The sequence below is a fragment of the Dendrobates tinctorius genome, unplaced genomic scaffold (genome assembly GCF_039654945.1).
Source record: "Dendrobates tinctorius isolate UK_male_01 unplaced genomic scaffold, ASM3965494v1 ptg000192l, whole genome shotgun sequence".
In the NCBI taxonomy this organism is placed as follows: Eukaryota; Metazoa; Chordata; class Amphibia; order Anura; family Dendrobatidae; genus Dendrobates; species Dendrobates tinctorius.
In genome coordinates, this window is record NW_027361859.1 from 10917214 (window position 1) to 10937553 (window position 20340).

General features: G+C 47.7%; 1 protein-coding gene across 1 annotated transcript in view; it reads right to left on the minus strand.

Moving 5' to 3' along the window:
• The window catches only part of LOC141055869 (uncharacterized), a 112320-nt gene extending 93060 nt beyond the window's left edge, over positions 1–19260 (minus strand). The window contains 5 exon segments of the mRNA XM_073552586.1: positions 18331–18428; positions 18513–18636; positions 18721–18900; positions 19028–19134; positions 19137–19260. Of these exon segments, the coding sequence (XP_073408687.1) occupies positions 18331–18428; positions 18513–18636; positions 18721–18900; positions 19028–19134; positions 19137–19260 (633 nt within the window).
• Between the last annotated feature and the right edge of the window lie 1080 nt (positions 19261–20340).

Sequence of the window (20340 nt, forward strand, 5' to 3'; positions counted from 1 at the left end):
TTAGGGACTCTCCAAACGTGACATGGCGTCTGATCTGAATTCCAGCCAATTTTGCATTGAAAAAGTCAAACGGCGCTCCTTCCATTCTGAGCTCTGCCATGCGCCGAAACAGTCGTTCCCCCCCACAAATCAGGTATCAGCGTACTCAGGACAAATTGCACAATAACTTTTGCAGTCCAATTTCTCCTGTTACCCTTGGTAAAATAAAAAAAATTGAACCTGAAGTATTTTTTTTGTGAAAAAAAGTTAGATGTTCATTTTTTTTTAACTATTCAAAAAAATTCCTGTGACGCACCTAAAGGGTTAATAAACTTCTTGAATGTGGTTTTGAGCACCTTAAGGGGTGTAGTTTTTAGAATGGTGTCACTTTTGGGTATTTTCTATCATAAAGACCCCTCAAAGTGGCTTCAAATGTGATGTGGTCCTAAAAATAAAATGGTGCTGTAAAAATGAGAAACCGCTGGTCAACTTTTAACCCTTATAACTTCCTAACAAAAAAAAATTTTGGTTCCAAAATTGTGCTGATGCAAAGTAAACATGTGGGAAATGTTACTTATTAAGTTTTTTGTGTGCCGTATCTCTGTGATTTAAGGGCATAAAAATTCAAAGTTGGAAAATTGCAAAATTTTCAAAATTTTTGCCAAACTTCCGTTTTTTTCACAAATAAACGCAAGTTATTTGAATGAAATTTTACCACTAACATGAAGTACAATATGTCATGAGAAAACAGTTTCAGAATCACCGAGATCCATGGAAGCGTTCCAGAGTTATGACCTCATAAAGGTACAGTGGTCAGAATTGTAAAAATTGGCCCGGTCATGAACGTGCAAACCACCCTTGGGGGTGAAGGGGTTAAGGCCTTGTATTGATTATCATGCCCTCAATAAAATTACTATTAAATATCAGTATCCGTTACCTCTGATTTCGGATCTATTCTCTAGAGTTAGAGGTGCTTGCTGGTTTACCAAGCTTGACCTCAGGGGGGCGTATAATCTTATCCGCATTAAGCAGGGGGATGAATGGAAGACGGCGTTTAATACTCCGGAGGGACATTTTGAGTACCTGGTGATGCCTTTTGGGCTCACTAATGCCCCTTCTGTCTTCCAGTGCTTCATGAACGATATTTTCCGAGACTTTGTCAATAAATTTTTGATTATCTATCTGGATGATATTTTGATCTTCTCCAAGGATTGGGATTCTCATGTGGAACATATTCGGACTGTGTTCCGGATCTTGAGGGAGAATTCCCTGTATGCAAAGGATCGAAATGCGTTTTTGGAGTACAGAGGATTTCATTTTTGGGATTTATTTTGTCTCCGTCAACTATTGAAATGGACCCGGCCAAGGTACAGGCCATTTATGATTGGGTTCAGCCCACTTCTTTGAAGGCCCTCCAGAAGTTTTTGGGTTTTGCTAATTTTTATCGGAAATTTATAGCAAAATTTTCTAGTATTGCCAAGCCATTGACTGATCTGACTAAGAAGGGTGCTGATGTGTTGAATTAGTCTCCTGAGGCTGTTGCTTCCTTTCAGGAGCTGAAGCGAAGATTTACCTCTGCCCCGGTTTTGCGGCAACCTGATGTCTCACTCCCGTTCCAGGTAGAGGTGGATGCTTCTGAGATTGGTGCAGGAGCTGTTTTGTCCCAAAAGGATCCTGTAACATCTAAAATGAATCCCTGTGCTTTCTTTTCCCGAAAGTTCTCTCCATCTGAACGTAACTATGATGTGGGGAATCGGGAACTGTTGGCCATGAAATGGGCATTTGAGGAGTGGAGACATTGGTTGGAGGGAGCTAAACATAAAGTTGTGGTCCTCACTGACCACAAGAATTTGATTTACCTAGAGTCGGCTAAACGCTTGAACCCTTGACAGGCTAGGTGGGCCTTGTTTTTTACACGTTTTGAGTTTGTGGTCTCTTTTCTTCCTGGAACTAAGAATGTCAAGGCAGACGCCCTCTCTAGGAGTTTCTTTGCTGATTCTCCTGTGGTGACCAAGCCTGCTACCATCTTAGGCGAAGGGGTAGTTCTTTCTGCCATCTCGCCCGATTTGAGACTTGCTCTGCAAGAGTTCCAGGAGGACAAACCTGAGCGTTGTCCCAGTGGAAAGTTGTATGTTCCTGACCAGTGGAAGAAGAGAGTGATGTCTGAAGTTCATTGCTCTGCATTGGCTGGTCATCCACGTATTTTTGGTACTAGAGATCTGGTGAGTCGCTCTTTTTGGTGGCCCACCTTGTCTCATGATGTCAGGAATTTTGTGCAGTCCTGTGGGACTTGCTCCCGGTCTAAATCTTGTTCTTGCTCTAGTGGGTTGTTGATGCCTTTGCCGGTCCCAAGGAGGCCATGGATCCATATTTCAATGGATTTCATCTCTGATATGCCAGTCTCTCAAAGAATGACTGTTATTTGGGTGATTTGTGATAGGTTCTCTAAGATGGTTCATCTTGTACCACTCCCTAAGTTGCCGTCTTCCTCTGAGTTGGTGCCCCTGTTTTTGCAACAGGTGGTTCGCTTGCACGGGATTCCTGAGAACATTGTATCTGACAGAGGAGTTCAGTTTGTGTCTAGATTTTGGAGGACTTTCTGTTCCAAGCTGGGAATTCAGTTGTCCTTCTCCTCTGCTTTTCACCCTCAGACCAATGGGCAGACAGAGAGAACAAACCAGACCTTGGAGTCATATTTGAGATGTTTTATTTCCGCTGATCAGGATGATTGGGTTTCATTTTTGCCCTTGGCCGAATTTGCTTTAAATAATAGAGCTAGTTCTGCCACTTTGATGTCACCTTTTTTTTGTAACTTTGGGTTTCATCCTCGATTTTCTTCAGGGCAGGTGGAGCCTTCTGCTTGCCCAGGTGTTGACACTGTGGTGGAGAGAATGCACCAGATCTGGGACCAAGTGGTGGATAAGTTATCTCTCTCCCAGGAAAAGGCCCAGCGGTTTTCCAATCGACATAGGACCATTGGTCCCCAGTTTAAGATTGGTGATATGGTGTGGTTATCATCAAAAAATATTGCTATGAAGGTGGCTTCTCCTAAGTTTAAGCCTAGATTTATTGGACCTTACAAGATTTTGGAGATTATTAATCCGGTCTCTTTTCGTTTGGCTCTTCCTGTCACATTTAAAATCCATAATGTGTTCCATAAGTCCTTGTTGAAGAGGTTTGTTGAACCAGTTGTTCCTGGGGTGGCACCTCCAGACCCTGTATTGGTTGAAGGTAACATGGAATATGAGGTAGAGAAAATACTGGATTCCCGGCTGGCTAGACGGAGACTCCAGTATTTGGTTAAGTGGAAGGGTTATGGTCAGGAGGATAATTCCTGGGTCTCTGCCTCTGATATTCATGCCAAAAGATTGGTGCGTGCATTTCATCGGGCTCACCCTGATTGCCCTGGTGGCGTGGTTGAGGGTTCGGTGACCCCTCCTCAAGGGGGAGGTACTGTTGTGAGTTCATTTTCCCCTTCGTCACTGAGGTCTGGTGAACTCCCTATTCTGGTAAAGGAAGGTAATGAGCCTGATTATCAGGCACCTGAGCCTATTGAGGATGACTGGCTGAGTGGAGTCACGGACTGGATATAAGGCTGCCGACGCCCTTCTGCCCTGCGGGTGATTTCTCTGTGGACTTCTAGGACACCAGTCTGATTCCTGCTCCTCTAAAGCTAAGTTTTCTGTTTTGCCTGTTAGCATTTTTGTTTTGTTTTTTGTTTTCCTTGCTTTTCTGTATTCTGCCATTCCCTGCTGGGGTGACCTGAATCTCCTTTTGCCTGTAGCTCTGTCTTCAGAATATTCCTGAGTACTGACATAGCTTTTTTGAAGCCTAGCGTCTTCAGGGCCTTTTTCTCTGTCAGTCTGTTGGCTCTTATTTTCATAGGGTTTTTCGCAGATTGCAGACAGCAGCCTTCCTGTCCTTTTCTATCTAGATAGCTTGGGCCCCGTCTTTGCGCAGTCTGTCTGTGTTAGTATTTTCATCTTGCTTCACCGTCATTATATGTTGGGGGCTGCCTATTGCTTTGGGGTCTGCTCTGGGGCAGTTTAGATTTCCCATTTCTTTCTTTAGGCCTATTTAATTCTCCGGCTGTGATCGAGGGGTCTAGGGCATCGTAGGAACCCCCCACGGCTACTGCTAGTTGTGTTGATAGGTTCAGGGGTCTGCAATCCGATAGCTGCCAACTTCTCTGGTTTTCTGGACTTAGCTAGCATTTTTGTTTTTGCCTCCTACGGTGACTCAATCATAACAATATGTAGAGTGATAAGCCTTCCCGATCCACCTACTCTGCAACACCTCCCTCAATAAATGCGTCTCCTGAAGGCATACCACATTTGGACCTCTCTTCCTAATATATTCCATAATTGTCAGTCTTCGAGTTCCCTCTGACAGTACTCTGATATTCCAACTGAGGATTTTAATTCTATGCCCCATCATATGTACAAATTTTTGACCCCATAAAATTGAACGCTGCTTCTTGTGTTTTTTTAAAACCTATTTTAAAGCAACAAACCTCAACTCCCCCCTCCCTCCCCAGCATTTATTACTACAATAACCCGAAACCATAACTTTGGTATGTTTAGTATATTTCTCCTCTCCCATCGGAGAGTGGGTAAACCTGCTTCTAACTACCCTCTTAACGTTACCTCTAAAGTCACTATCTGACTATCACACTCCCGCAACCCCTCCGCATGTACATAACTACAATTAGCTTAGTTACTCACCGATAACGGTGTTTCTCGGAACCCATGACAGCACCACGGAGAGAGGGGGTCCGCCCATCAAGGACAGGAACCTACAGACAAAAGAGCGGCACCTCTCCTCCGCCCCCAGTTGGTTACAGAGCATCAGAGGGTCTCCCGGTTAGTTAACAACAAAAGTATATACATAACATTACAATTTGTATACTTATAGAGAAGTCTCGTGTCTAAGAACACACTCTGCACACATTAAATCATGCTCACCGCACACGTGAAAAAAGGGGGGGAATTAAGCGGGTGCTGTCATGGGTTCCGAGAAACACCGTTATCGGTGAGTAACTAAGCTATTCTCCCTCACCCATGACAGCACCACGGAGAGAATTTCAGAGATTGGTAGCTTAGGGAGGGACCACCGCCTGAAGGACCCTTCTCCCGAAGGTCAGGTCAGATGCAGAGGCTAGATCTAGGCGATAGTGTTTGAAAAAGGTAGAAGGTGTTGACCAGGTGGCCGCCTTACAGATCTGTTCTATTGATACCTCTGATCTTTCTGCCCATGAGGTCGCCATTGCTCTCGTAGAGTGGGCTTTTAGACCCTCCGGGATGGTATTCCCGCTGCATGAGTATGCCAGGGCAATCGCATCCCTTATCCATCTTGCCAGGGTACTTTTGGACGCCCCGAGCCCCTTACGAGGTCCCTGGAAACACACGAGAGATCCTTCCTTCCTACATCCCTTGGTGGCCTCTAGGTAGTGCACTAAGCACCTCTTCACATCTAATGTGTGAAATTTCTCCTCTCCTCTATTCGTAGGGTTTGGGCAGAAGGAAGGAAGGACTACCTCCTGTGATCTATGGAAGTGTGTTGCTACCTTGGGCAAATATGCAGGGTCAGGTTTCAATATAATTCTATCCTCCATTTTAATGAATGGGGGTAATGCCGATAAGGCTTGTATGTCACTCACTCTGCGAGCCGATGTTAGGGCCACTAGCAGTATCGTTTTTAATGATAGGATCTTTAGTGGAGCTGACTGAATAGGCTCGAATGGGGGTCCTGTTAGGGCTGACAACACTAAGTTCAGATCCCATGATGGTACTTTCTGGGTAGCTATTGGTCTAGACCTGGCTGCGGCCCTCATAAACCGTGATACCCAAGGGTCGCTTGCCACCTCCTGATTATAGAGGGCGCCTAGGGCCGCTACCTGTACCCTCAGTGTGTTAGTCGCTAGTCCCTGTTCTAACCCCCTTTGGAGGAATTCCAGGATTTTATCCATTTGTATTCCATCCTGAACCTTTGCCCCCGAACTGGATAGGAATTTCCTCCAGGTTCTACCATAGGCTTTGATTGTAATTGGTTTTCTACTTTTTTGTAACGTGGAAATTAGATTTTCTGAAAATCCTTTCCCCCTCAGCAGTGACCTTTCAAATTCCATGCTGTTAAATGGAGGTTCACTGCTTGGGGGTGTAGCACAGGACCCTGCGATAGAAGGTCGGGGAGATCTGGTAGAACCCAGGGGTCGGTTACTGACATTATTCTGAGCCATGAAAACCATGTTCTTTTTGGCCAGAAAGGGGCTATAAGTATTACCCGAGCCCCCTCTTCCCTGACTTTCCTTATCACCGCCGGGAGGAGAATGGTCGGTGGGAAGGCATACAGTAGTCCCCGTGTCCATGGGAGCATAAATGCGTCCAGGGTCTGAGGATTCCCCTTGGGATTTAGAGAACAGAATGCTTCCACTTTTTTGTTTTTGTGGTCTGCGAATAAGTCTATGTCTGGGGTTCCCCACATTTCCACAATCTTCTGAAAAACGGACTGATTTAGAGCCCACTCCCCTTGATGTAGTTGGGTACGGCTCAGAAAGTCTGTTGTCTGGTTCTCTACTCCCCGTATGTGTAGCGCCGATAGGGACAGTAAGTTTTCCTCGGCTAACCTGAATATCTCGGAGGATGCCTCCATTAGCGTTCTGGACCTGGTTCCCCCCTGGTGGTTTATATAGGCCACTGTTACTCGGTTGTCTGAGAATATCCGGACATGATGGCCCTTTAAGGCTGGCAAAAAGTGACTCAAGGCATAATTTACTGCTAGCAGTTCTTTTTGATTCGAGGAGGCTTTTAGTTCTTGACTTCTCCATCCCCCTTGAGCCACACTGATGCCCATGTGTGCTCCCCATCCCACAGGACTGGCGTCGGTGGTAATTACATGTGTGATCTTGGCCTCCCAGGGGATCCCTTTGGACAAGTTGTTTTTGTCCTCCCACCAGGCTAGGGAATGAATAGTTTTTGAAACTAGCGTAATATGATGTTCCAAGTGGTCTCCTAAGGCCCGCTGGTTGGTCAGGATATCCCACTGCAGATCCCTCATGTGTATTTGTGCCCACTTGACCGCCGGCAAGCATGCAGAGAGGGACCCTAACAGGGACATTGCTCATCTTAGTGTCATAGAAGGGTTTTGCCTCGCTTTTTGTACCATATGGATAATTCTGTCCTTTTTGTGATCTGGCAAGTAACACACTTGGATGTTTGAATCCAGTGTCAGGCCTAGGAACTCCTGGACTCTCCTTGGTTCCAGCCTTGACTTTTTCAGGTTCAGAAGCCACCCGAGGTTTTTTAGAGTGCTCATCACTCTGTCCCTCTGTTCTGTGCATTTCTGGCCTGAGTTGCTCGCTATTAAAAAGTCGTCCAAATAAGGCACTATCAGAACATCCTGTTCTCTTATGTGAGCCATCATCTCTGCCACCAATTTCGTAAAGACCCGTGGAGCCACTGAGATCCCAAATGGCAGGGCCCTGTATTGGAATTCTCTTATTTCTCCTGCTATCGAGACTGCTAGCCTGAGGTATTGCCTGGATTCTTTGTGAATGGGGACATGGTAGTAGGCATCGCTGAGGTCTAAGACCACCATAAAGCATTGCGGAAAGAGAATTTTGATGGTCGATTTGATCGATTCCATCTTGAATTTTTTGTTCTTGATATAGCAATTCAGTCTTTTTAAATTTATGATGGTGCGGAAGGTGCCGACTGGTTTGGTTACCAGGAAGAGAGGCGAGTAGAACCCCCTGCCTCTCTCCTGTGGGGGAACCTCCTGTAGGACTTTTTTGTCCAACATACTCAGGACCTCCTTTTTGTCACGGGGGCTTAGTTCAACTAAGGCTGAAATACCCGGGGCCCCTGTGGTGTCCCTTTACTAGGGGAAACCCTGTCTGACCCTCAACCCAGGGTTTTTGCTAAAGGTGCAAATGCCTGAGCCTTCGACCTTTCCTTATCTCCTGCTCAGCCCTGCACTTAACCCTCCACCCTCCACCCAGTGAGAAGTCACCACCAAAGCTCCCACACAAATAATGACAGACAGGGAGAACTTAAACTGCACTGCGCCGCACACACACAGGAATAAACAGTAATGTGAACAGGGCACAACTAAACACAAATATGGGAAGGAGAAAGGATAACGACGGATCATACGACACCAGATATGAATCTCTCTCTCTAGAACACCTCCACTCCAGACCGGAACCACTTGGTATGAAACACAAGCTATAATCGGCGACGCCCATAGGCCAGCATGACTATTTAAAGACCGTGGGCGTGACTAACCATCCAACCTGGTCTCCAGCAGGATTAACCCCCGAGAGCCTGAAGATCAGGCCGGCGCCACTGAGGCTATAGTGGCTGGAGGTGGAACTACCTCTGCCTGCCGGATGCTGTGGTGTGAACAGCGTCCGACATGACAGTACCCCGTCTTCTACGAGGGACCCCAGGGCCCTCAAGACTCATAGGACCCGGCTTGTCCGGATGACGACGGTGAAAAGAACTGACCAGCCGATCCGCATGTATGTCTGAGGCTGGAACCCAAGACCTCTCCTCTGGACCATACCCTCGCCAGTGCACCAAATACTGAAGAGTACGGCGTACTACTCGAGAGTCCACTACCTTGGCGACCTCGAACTCTAACTCGCCATCCACCATGACTGGAGGTGGCATCGGCGTTGTGTCCACAGAGCCTACCACCTTTTTCAATAAAGCCCTGTGAAACACGTTGTGTATCTTGTACACTGCGGGAAGTTCCAACCGATAAGCCACTGGGTTAATGATGGCAGAAATCCTAAAAGGCCCAATAAACCTTGGACCCAGTTTTAAAGAAGGGATTTTGAGTTTTATGTTCTTCGTAGCTAACCACACCCATTCACCCACACACAGGTCCGGACCTGGCACGCGTCTACTGTCAGCCACCCGTTTGTACCTGGCACTCATGCTCAACAAACGCTGTTTCACCCGCCTCCAGACTGATGACAATTGGGCTCCTAGCTGATCCTCCTCCGGGACACCCCCGGAGTCACCCTGACGTAAGGTACAAAACTGAGGATGTTGACCGTACACACAAAAGAATGGAGACTCTCCTGATGACTCTTGGCGGTGATTATTTAATGCGAATTCGGCCAGAGGAAGGAAAGTAGACCACTCCTCCTGGTTGTCGGACACAAAGCATCGTAAATACTGTTCAAGATTTTGGTTCATGCGCTCAGTTTGTCCATTAGACTGTGGATGAAACGCCGATGAATGTGACAACTTGATCCCCAACCTTGAGCAAAAAGCTTTCCAAAACCTCGCCACAAATTGCGTACCCCTATCAGATACTATGTCAGACGGTACTCCGTGGAGTCTGACCACCTCCTTCACAAATACCTGAGCCAACGTCTTAGCATTGGGCAAAGAAGACAACGCCACAAAATGCGCCATCTTTGAAAAACGGTCAACCACCACCAGGATGACCGTGTTCCCTGCCGAGGCTGGCAAGTCAGTGATAAAATCCATGGAGATTTCTGTCCATGGCCTATTGGGTACCCCCAGAGGCTGTAGCGTGCCAGCAGGACGGGTTCGGGGTGACTTAGCCCTAGCGCACGTGATGCAAGCTGCCACGTACGAGACCACGTCCTGCCGGATTTTGGGCCACCAGAAACGACGCGATACCAGCTCTAAGGTGCCCTTCACCCCTGGGTGACCAGCCAGTACCGAATCGTGGTGTTCCTTCAACACCTTAGGCCGAAGATGCAGGGGTACAAATGATTTGTTGGCGGGAAGTCCTGGTGGTACCTCCTCTTGGGCCTCTGCAATCTCCGCCTCTACCTCAGTCGTGAGAGCCGAGACCACTACCCCTTTCTGGAGGATGGGTACCGGCTCTTCCCGAGGTTCTCCCCCCGGAAAACACCTAGACAAAGCATCCGCCTTGGTGTTTTTAGCCCCGGGACGGTACGTCACAAGAAAATTGAAACGAGTAAAAAACAATGCCCAGCGAGCCTGCCTAGGAGACAGACGCTTGGCCGACTCCAGGTAGAGCAGATTCTTATGGTCGGTGATAACTGTGACCTGGTGAGCCGCCCCCTCCAAGAAGTGTCGCCATTCCTCAAAAGCCAGCTTGATGGCCAACAACTCCCTGTTGCCGATATCATAATTCCGTTCGGCCGGCGACAACTTCTTGGAGAAGTAGGCGCATGGATGCATCTCGCTCAAGGACGAGCCTTGAGACAGTACTGCCCCCACTCCCACCTCCGACGCATCAACCTCTACCACAAAAGGTTTAGACACGTCTGGTTGCACCAGAATGGGGGCTGAAGCAAAACTATTCTTCAGACGCTCAAATGCACGTATAGCCACCTCAGGCCAGTTCGCCAGATCGGCACCCTTTTTTGTCATGTCCGTGAGCGGTTTGGTGACAGTCGAAAAGTGTTTTATAAATTTCCTATAATAATTCGCAAACCCCAGGAACCGCTGGAGTGCTTTCAGACTCTCCGGCCTCTCCCATTGCAACACCGCTTGCACCTTAGCGGTGTCCATTTTAAAACCAGCTGCGGACACAATATATCCCAAAAAGGGCAACTCCTGGACAAAAAATAAACATTTTTCCAGCTTAGCATAGAGCTGGTTCTCCCGGAGCAACTGTAACACCTGCCTAACATGCTGCAAATGAGTGTCCCAATCGCTAGAATAAATGAGGATATCATCCAGGTATACAATCACAAATCTCCCCAGGACATGAGCAAAGACATCATTAATAAAATGTTGGAAAACGGCAGGCGCGGTGGTCAACCCAAACGGCATAACCAGACTCTCAAAATGACCCTCAGGAGTGTTAAACGCCGTCTTCCACTCATCCCCCTGACGGACCCTTATGAGGTTATACGCCCCCCTGAGGTCCAGCTTGGAAAACCATTTTGCCCCCGCTACCTGGTTGAACAAATCCGGGATCAACGGCATTGGGTAGGGATCACGGATAGTAATCTGGTTTAACTCTCGGAAATCCAGACACGGGCGTAACCCCCCATCTTTCTTCTTAATGAAGAAAAACCCCGCGGCTACAGGCGAGGACGAAGGCCGGATGTGACCTTTGCTCAGACTCTCCGCGATGTAGTCTTTCAGAGCTTGTCTCTCAGGGCCAGAAATATTAAACATCCTGGCCTTAGGTAATTTGGCCCCGGGTTTTAGCCTAATAGCACAGTCATAGGCTCTATGTGGAGGCAGTTCTGAGCAACCCTTCTCAGAGAAAACATCCGCGAAATCCTGCAAAGCCTCCGGCAGGCTGGGCGTCACGGCGGACACACATGTGGCCAAGCAATTGTCTTGGCAGAAACCACTCCATTGTACTATGTCCTGAGTTTTCCAATCAATTACCGGGTTGTGCCTGGACAGCCATGGAAAACCCAGGACCATTTGAGCTGGGAGATTACGGAGGACCCTACATGTAACCGACTCAGAATGTAGGACCCCAATGTGGAGTTTCACCTCTGCCACAAACTCAGTAATCTCCCCTTGAGGGAGGGGAACAGCATTAATGGTCACCACCTGTATGGGGTGAGGAAGTTTTTCAATCTTAAACCCGGCGGTGTGTGCAAACTCCTCATCTATGAGATTGGTGGCGGAACCGCTATCCACAAACACTGATATAGGTAGCTCTCTGCCGGCGACAATAACCTTGGCAGGGAGCATACATTGAGATACCATCATGGAGGATATGCATACGCTCAGTTGGGTCTCCTCCATACCCTCTGAGCTTAACAGTTTTCCGCCGGTGTGACCCTCTTAGGTAGTACCGGGCAAACGTTAACATAATGACCACCTTTACCACAGTAGAAACATGCTCCGGACTTCCGGACTCCCGGAGCGCGAGGCTGAACCTGTGCCACGCCAGCAATCTGCATAGGTTCAGGGGACTCATCTACTTCAACCACACCTGCACCTCTGTTTTCCCCCAGAGGTAGCGTCTCCTGTGCCCCCTGACGAAAACGGCGATCAATACGTATCACCAAACTCATGGCAGACTCCAATGATGCCGGAGTCTCATACATCAGGAGGGCTTGTTTCACCCTCCCTGATACCCCATGAATAAACTGGCTCCGCAGTGCTGGGTCATTCCACTGTGTGTCTACAGCCCAGCGGCGAAATTCCGAACAATAGTCTTCTGCCAAGCGCTCCCCCTGGCGGAGGGCGCGGATTTTAGATTCCGCTAGAGCCAGTCGGTCAGGGTCATCGTAAATGAGCCCGAGGGCAGAAAAAACATTATCGACCGAATGAAATGTAGCAGAGTCAGGTGGTAAGGAAAATGCCCATGCTTGGGGGTCACCACTCAGTAATGACAACACCAGCCCTACTCGCTGGGCCTCATTACCTGAGGATATTGGCCGCATGCGGAAGTATAATTTGCAGGCCTCCCGAAATACGACAAATTTGCTGCGATCGCCTGAAAATCGTTCTGGCAGCGGAAACTTCGGCTCTGCACCGATACCTGCAGATGCCGTTTGCACCTTTGCTACTACCAGGCCCTGCTGCTGAACTGCCCCATTCAACTCGGAGACCTGTATGGACAGCGCCGCCAACTGGCGGGTTATGGAATCCATGGGATCCATGGACTCCTGAAAAAATGTGGGCCGATTATAATGTCACGGGGGCTTAGTTCAACTAAGGCTGAAATACCCGGGGCCCCTGTGGTGTCCCTTTACTAGGGGAAACCCTGTCTGACCCTCAACCCAGGGTTTTTGCTAAAGGTGCAAATGCCTGAGCCTCCGACCTTTCCTTATCTCCTGCTCAGCCCTGCACTTAACCCTCCACCCTCCACCCAGTGAGAAGTCACCACCAAAGCTCCCACACAAATAATGACAGACAGGGAGAACTTAAACTGCACTGCGCCGCACACACACAGGAATAAACAGTAATGTGAACAGGGCACAACTAAACACAAATATGGGAAGGAGAAAGGATAACGACGGATCATACGACACCAGATATGAATCTCTCTCTCTAGAACACCTCCACTCCAGACCGGAACCACTTGGTATGAAACACAAGCTATAATCAGCGACGCCCATAGGCCAGCATGACTATTTAAAGACCGTGGGCGTGACTAACCATCCAACCTGGTCTCCAGCAGGATTAACCCCCGAGAGCCTGAAGATCAGGCCGGCGCCACTGAGGCTATAGTGGCTGGAGGTGGAACTACCTCTGCCTGCCGGATGCTGTGGTGTGAACAGCGTCCGACATGACACTTTTCGAGGGCGTCCTGTTCGTTTTTTGACGACCTTATCGGGGTAATTATATATTTTTGCGGCGGGAGAGAATAAAAGTTTATCCTTAATCCTGATCTTACAAGATTTATCAGCCAGGGATTGTTGGATATTTTCTCCCAGGCTGGGAGGAAAAAACTTAGTCTCCCTCCCACCCTGGGCCCACAGTCACTTGGCAGGTTTTTTATCCCGGGATGAGTTACCGAAGATGAACCCCCTGTCCCTTCTTCTGTCTTCCCATTTTTGGTCTCTCGGGGGTCTCCTCTGAAAGAACTTTTTGTTCCGAAAGGACCGTTTAAAGCCTGTGGCGCTCACTGGTCCTAGGTTTGGGAAGCCTTTCTTTTTGTCGCCTGCCTTTTCGAGGATGTCATCCAAGGTTTCCCCGAAGAGGAATTTTCCTTCACAGGGAATGGCGCATAACTTCATTTTTGTCTGGAGATCCCCAGGCCAACATTTTAACCATAAAGCTCTTCTAGCTGCATTCGACAAGGCTGCCGTTTTAGATGACAATCTTATCGAATCAGCCGAAGAGTCGGCCAGGAAGGCTGCCGCCCCTCTTATCATTGGCATGGATTCCAGGATTTTATCTCTGGGAACCCCTTCCCTTATCTGTCTCTCCAATTGGTCTATCCATACCATAAGAGCTCTGGAGGTACAGGTTGCCGCTACCGCCGGCCTGATGTTTCCCCCTGCTGATTCCCAGGTGCCCTTAAGTAGGGTATCCGCTTTTTTATCTAACGGGTCTTTCAGGGTACCCATATCTTCAAAGGGGAGAGCAAACCTTCTCGAAGCTTTGGCTACCGCCACGTCTAGTTTGGGGGCCTTATCCCACGATGTGGATGCCTCCTCATCAAATGGGTACTTTCTTTTGATGGAAGGAACCGTAGAGCTTTTCCTATCCGGTTTTTCCCATTCTTTATCTATGAGGCCTTGGACGTTCTTAAACGGAAATACCCTCCGTTTCTTATGACCCAGTCCCCCGAACATAATGTCCTGGACTGATCTATCAGTCCGGGGGTCTTCCATCCCCATAGTGGATCTTACCGCCTTTACTAAGGCATCCACTTCGTCCAGGGGGAAACAATGACGACCTTCCGTCTCCTCTTCGGAGGATGACGAGTCGGTATTTACAGTATGGGAGGAGACTTCCCCTGACGATAAGCTCTCTGATTGGGACTCTATTACCACGTCCCCTTTCCTTCCTTTCCTTTCCCGTTTTTTGGATGAAAGGGCACTCTGAATTTCTGCGCGGATTACCGCCCTTAGGTCTGCGGCATGATCCGGGGTTTCACCGCCGAGGACCTCCTGTATACAGGAGTCACACAATTTTTTCTCCCAGGGCGTTGGTAATGGCTTCCTACAGGTGGGGCATTCCCTGTTCTTGGTTTTTTCTTTCTTTCCCTGATAAGGGAAAGAAGTCTATTACAATGGGGAACATTCACGAAGATCCACTTACCCCTCATGCACGGTTGCAGGTACCGGTTCTGGAAGTGGATCCAAATCCCTCACTGGGCGATCTACGGCAGGTGACTTGCTCCTTGCAGTTGAATGTTGCGTGGAGTGGCTACTGGACCGGCTCCCCCGTCCGTCTTTATCCTTTTGGCGGTGCTGGTGATGCTGCCTATGTTGCTGCTGCTGCTTAGGCTGCTGTAGCTCCTCATGCTGGTCGCTATCCATCGCGCCTGAACGCTTCCAGCCCTGAGGCTGCTTCAGCGTTCCAAATTTGAATAAGCCGCCCTGGCGTCACCTGTCTTCCCGGCCTGCACCGCTGCTTCCCCCGGGGAGTGCGCACTGCGCATGTGCCGACCGCGGGGACCCGGAAGTTCCTCCTTCTACTACCGGGGCAGCGCCATCTTGGTACACCTCTGTACCCGGCGCTGCCCCTATACCGGCGTCCCCCGGCCCCTACTCCTCCCGGAGCGGCGTCCCGGTCCTCCCCGCCCGCTCACCCTGGACAGCCCCTCAGCTGCAGCGGTGGCGGCCTCGGCAACCGACCCCGCCGCGACAGGGGCCTCCCCGCTGTCTGACCGCGGACGGGACGGTCCCGGATCTTCACCTTCCGGTAAGCGCTGAGCTCCTGCTGCCGTGGTTCACCCGTCAAGGACAGGAACCCAACTGGGGGCGGAGAAAAGGTGCCGCTCTTTTGTCTGTAGGTTCCTGTCCTTGATGGGCGGACCCCCTCTCTCCGTGGTGCTGTCATGGGTGAGGGAGAAAATACAAATAGTCCCTCCGTAATCTGTATGAAATATTAAAACAGGGACCAGCAAATGCTATAGAACGGTAGTCGTTCAACTTTCGCCATCTTCTCACTTCCCTCTTTCCTTTTCTGCATTAAGCTTCTTAGTATTTGAGTCCAGCCATTTAGTAGCCTCCTCCGATGTTAGAAAAAAATGGACTGCACCCAGGGCCACAACCCTGTGCTTTGCTGGGTATAGTGTAGAGTAGCTCAATGCCAAGTCTCTCAGTCTCTGCTTTACTGCTCCATATCTCATCCTCTGATTTTCACCCCAGCCGAGTAGTCAGGGTAGATGGAGATCTTTTGGCCATTAATACACATATCATTGGCCTCTCTTGCCTTCCTCAATATGATGTCTCGGTCTCTATAATTCAGGATTTTAGCAAGGATAGTACGAGGGGGAGATCCCGGCGAGAGGGGCCTCATGGGGACACGATGTGCCCTTTCCACCACAAACAACCTAGTCAAATTTGCAGCACCGATTTTTATTTTGGAGCCATTCTTCAATAAACTTCATAGGATCAGTCCCTTCAGCCTTTTCAGGGATACCCACCAGACTCACATTATTCCTCCTAGATCAATTTTCCAAATCATGATTTTTATCAGACAAGGCAGCACATTTCTGCAGGTACTGAGTGTGAGACTTCTGCACCTTAGCAAGCTGATCCTCCAGCACACTCACTCTTTCCTCCACTGCCCCTATTCTAGTATCAACTTTGTTCATGGCAGCCTTCATCTTGGTCACCTCTTTTTTAACTCCATCAGATCATAAATATCCCGGCTGCATGGGCTCCCCTACTACAAGCTCCTCAATGGCTTCCTGCTCCACACTTTCCTGCTCTTGGCGTTATTCCTCCCCCTCTGACCCCTCCTGTACCACATCGTCTTGTGAGTCTTCACCTTTCTCTTTCACAGACTCTCCAGGTTTCTCCCCTCTCACCTCGGCCATTTCCTTCTCAGCTCCCTCCACCCACGCATATTTCTCCAGTCTGGCTGCTACCTCCTTGCATAGGAGGCATTTGCGGCGTCTGCCCTCTCACTCGCCTCAGTGCTGCCGGCGCCATCTTGAGCCTGGCTCCCCACTTGGCATCCTGCTGCCTTTTCCAACCCATCGTGGCAGCTCCCAGCAGCGCCGCACGTCAGGACCAGTCTCCGTTTCCTTCCTCCACCAGCACGGACCGCCGCCGGTTCTCCAGAGGGACTTATAACAGGATAACCAGTAAGTTACAGCAGAGGAGTACCAGCAGCCGTCCGCTCACATCAGATGCTAGGCCATGCCCCCAAACCTCTATCAGTAATTTATTATTTTTTCCCCCTCCCCTTATCTCCACCCACAGGGACTCTACATTTTCATTAGATGCACATATATTATCACGCAGCATGGGCCCTCATGCAAATCATATGGAAAAACACATTTCTATAACTTTTACAAGTTTATTTTAAAACTGCTAAATAAAATATGATTAGTAAACAAAATTTTAATTATAATTTTTCATGGCCTTATCTCTCCCTCCAAAAATCACATGACATCCTCATATGGCATTATCCACACCCTGGCCCCTCCACCAGCATTACTGAGACAAATAAAGTAACTTGAGACACATACACTACTGAGAACATGATAAAAAATACATGGGGGCCTAAAAGGCCCCCAATCCGTACAGATGTGGTTTTCACCAAAAAAGCATTGTTACACCGAAATGCCTATGAAAAAAATTATATGAACAACTGGATGTTACCAACAACGACATACTTGAGGATTTTACCTGGAGTTTCAAAATTCAAACTTTGCAGATAATAGCAAAAAAGTAAGCATGGGGCCTAAAAGGCCCCCAATACGCATTCTAGGGTTAATTAAGGATGATTTTGCATATAGACACACACACCTCCCCCTCGCTTATTTGTACGGTCATTTCTGAACAGACTATAGCCCTGTAAATTAACCGCCCAGTCATGGCTCTCGTCCAGCCATGTCTCAGATATCCCCACCATGTCATAATTATGTTCCAACAAAATTAATTCTAATTCCTCCATTTTGTTGGCGAGGCTTCTGGCATTAGTGTACATGCCCTTTATTTATCTCTCTGTACCTCTATTCTTTCTTAAATTATTAACTGTTCTAACCCCACCCCCCATGTCACCTCCAATTTCATTATTTCTGTCCAGGTCTCTATCTGCACTATCTTCCCCTCCTATAAAATGAATACCCTCCCCCGCGTCCCTAGTTTAAACACTCCTCCAACCTTCTAGCCATTTTCTCCCCCAGTACAGCTGCTCCTTCCCCATTGAGGTGCAGCCCGTCCCTAGCGTAGAACCTGTAGCCAACTGAGAAGTCGGCAGTTCTCCAGGAACCCAAACCCCTCCTTTCTACACCAATTCTTGAGCCACTTCTTAACCTCCCTAATCTCCCGTTGCCTCTCTGGCGTGGCACGTGGTACAGGCAGTATTTCAGAAAATACCACCTTGGAGGTCCTTGCTTTAAGCTTGCGGCCTAATTCCATGAAATCATCTTTAAGGACCTTCCACCTACGTCTAACTTTGTTATTTGTGCCAATGTGCACCATGACCGCTGGGTCCTCACCAGCCCCTCCCAGTAACCTGTCAACCTGATCAGCGATGTGTTGGACTCGAGCGCCAGGTAGGCAGCACACCGTTCGACGATCCCTGTCTTTGTGACAGATTGCCCTACCTGTTCCCCTAATAATTGAGTCCCCCACAACCTGCTCCTGTCTCTAATCCTGCCATCACCACCATTCTCATTACACAAGTATAAAACATATAATACTGGTGGATAAAACAAGACTGAACACAAGACCTTCACAGCCGTCTACACATCATAGGGGAGATCTCATGTCACCTCCTCTCCATCTACCTGATGATCTTGAGGAACGTTAGGATCTTCTTGTTTACAGTCCTGTGGAAGAAGAGGATGGGGACATCTCTCTGGTGTTGTTCTCTTACTGGATAGATCTAGAGGAAACACATACAGGGACTGAATTCATTCTTTACATACAAATAATTATAGGCCGTGTGTATTTAGTCCTGTCGATTAACCTGGTGATGTGAGGGGATGGGGAACTTCCATCATGACGTCCTCGTACAGATTTTTGTGTCCTTCTACATACTCCCACTCCTCCATGGAGAAATAGACGGTGACATCCTGACACCTTATAGGAACCTGACACATACAATGATACCGTCATCCCCCTTGATCCCTTCATAGCGTTACTGTATAATCTCCCAGAATTCCCAGCAGTGTCACCTCTCCAGTCAGCAGCTCAATCATCTTGTAGGTGAGTTCTAGGATCTTCTGGTCATTGATGTCCTCATATATCAGGGGGAGAGGTGGAAATCCCATGATGGGGAACACCTCTTTGCCCAATCCCTCAGACACAGGGTCCTGACAGCGCTCACTAGAGATCTTCTTCACTACTGTGTAATCCTGGTTATGGAGACACATTAATAAATCTCACTACAGACATTTCCAGAGTTCTCACCTCTCCAGTTCTGTCCATCTGTCATTTCCATAGATAAGAATGATGTAATGTGACATCATCAGAATCTCTCACCTCTCCAGTAAGCCGGAAAAGGATCTCTAGGGTGAGGTGTAATATCCTCTCCACCATCTTGCCTCTGTCCATATCCATCTTTGATGGGTAATTCAGAAAAAAAAAAATTTATGGAAGATCTGCACTGAGAGGATCCGATATTGTAGAGACCTGAATGAGAAGAAGATGAGCCGATATAACATCATAAAAATCCTGTGTAATAATACAATTACTGGAGATAATAAGGGAAACATATAAGGAGATTTATTATTTTACACTATTTAATTTTCTTTTTTACTAATATAATATATATACACACACACAGTGGGTGCAACAAGGAGTGAAAAATTTAAAGGGGACTGAATTCTTTCTGAACCCACTGTGCGTAATAAGAAATATATATATATATATTACGCACAGTGGGTTCGGAAAGTATTCAGGCCCCTTTAAGTTTTTCACTCCTTGTTACACCCACTGTGTGTGTACGTATAATTGAATATATATATATATATATATATATATATATATATATATATATATATATATATATATTTAATCAGAAAATCTGTGTGTGGTAGCCCGTGGAACACAAAACCACATTTTTCACCTGGTTTTAATGAAATTTTTCACGGCCCGTCTTTAACACCAGACTAAAAAATACTGCGAACATTAAAGCTCAAAATTTCCCCCCCCCTCTCATAAGATATGGCTTGTAGAATTAAGGCTCTATAGCAACAAAGGACAACGCCCAAAGAGTCACTCTTAAAAGGGAAGCAACCATATAGTCACTAAGGTGGGGTACCCTGAAAAGTCACTCTAAGGTCTGCAATTATAGCAATTTGGAATTTTTTTCCCACTTTATAATACACGACATGGGTTGTTCAAAATTACAACTCATCCCACAAAAAACAAGCCCTCACATGGCCATATTGACGGAAAAATAAAAAAAGTTATGGCTCTGGGAAGAAGGGGAGGGAAAAATGAAAATGCAAAATCAAAAATACCCCTGGTCGTAAAGAGGTTTAAAGGGAATCTGTCACCCCTTTTTTGAGATATCATATAATGATGTCATTCAATTGTGTGTCACATAAGGATTCTCTTAGTACTTTTGCTTCCCCCTGACCCCGCACCTTTCATGCATAAATACCTTTTTTATATCTGTTCAGATGTATGTAAACTGCCACGGTCCGGTCCGATGGGCGGGGCTTATTCACCTGCTCCCCCCCTCCCTGTCTTGCTCTACACAAGAAGAAATGCGTAGAACAAGACAGGGGGGGAGCAGGTGAATAAGCCCCGCCCATCGGACCGGACCGTGGCAGTTTACATACATCTGA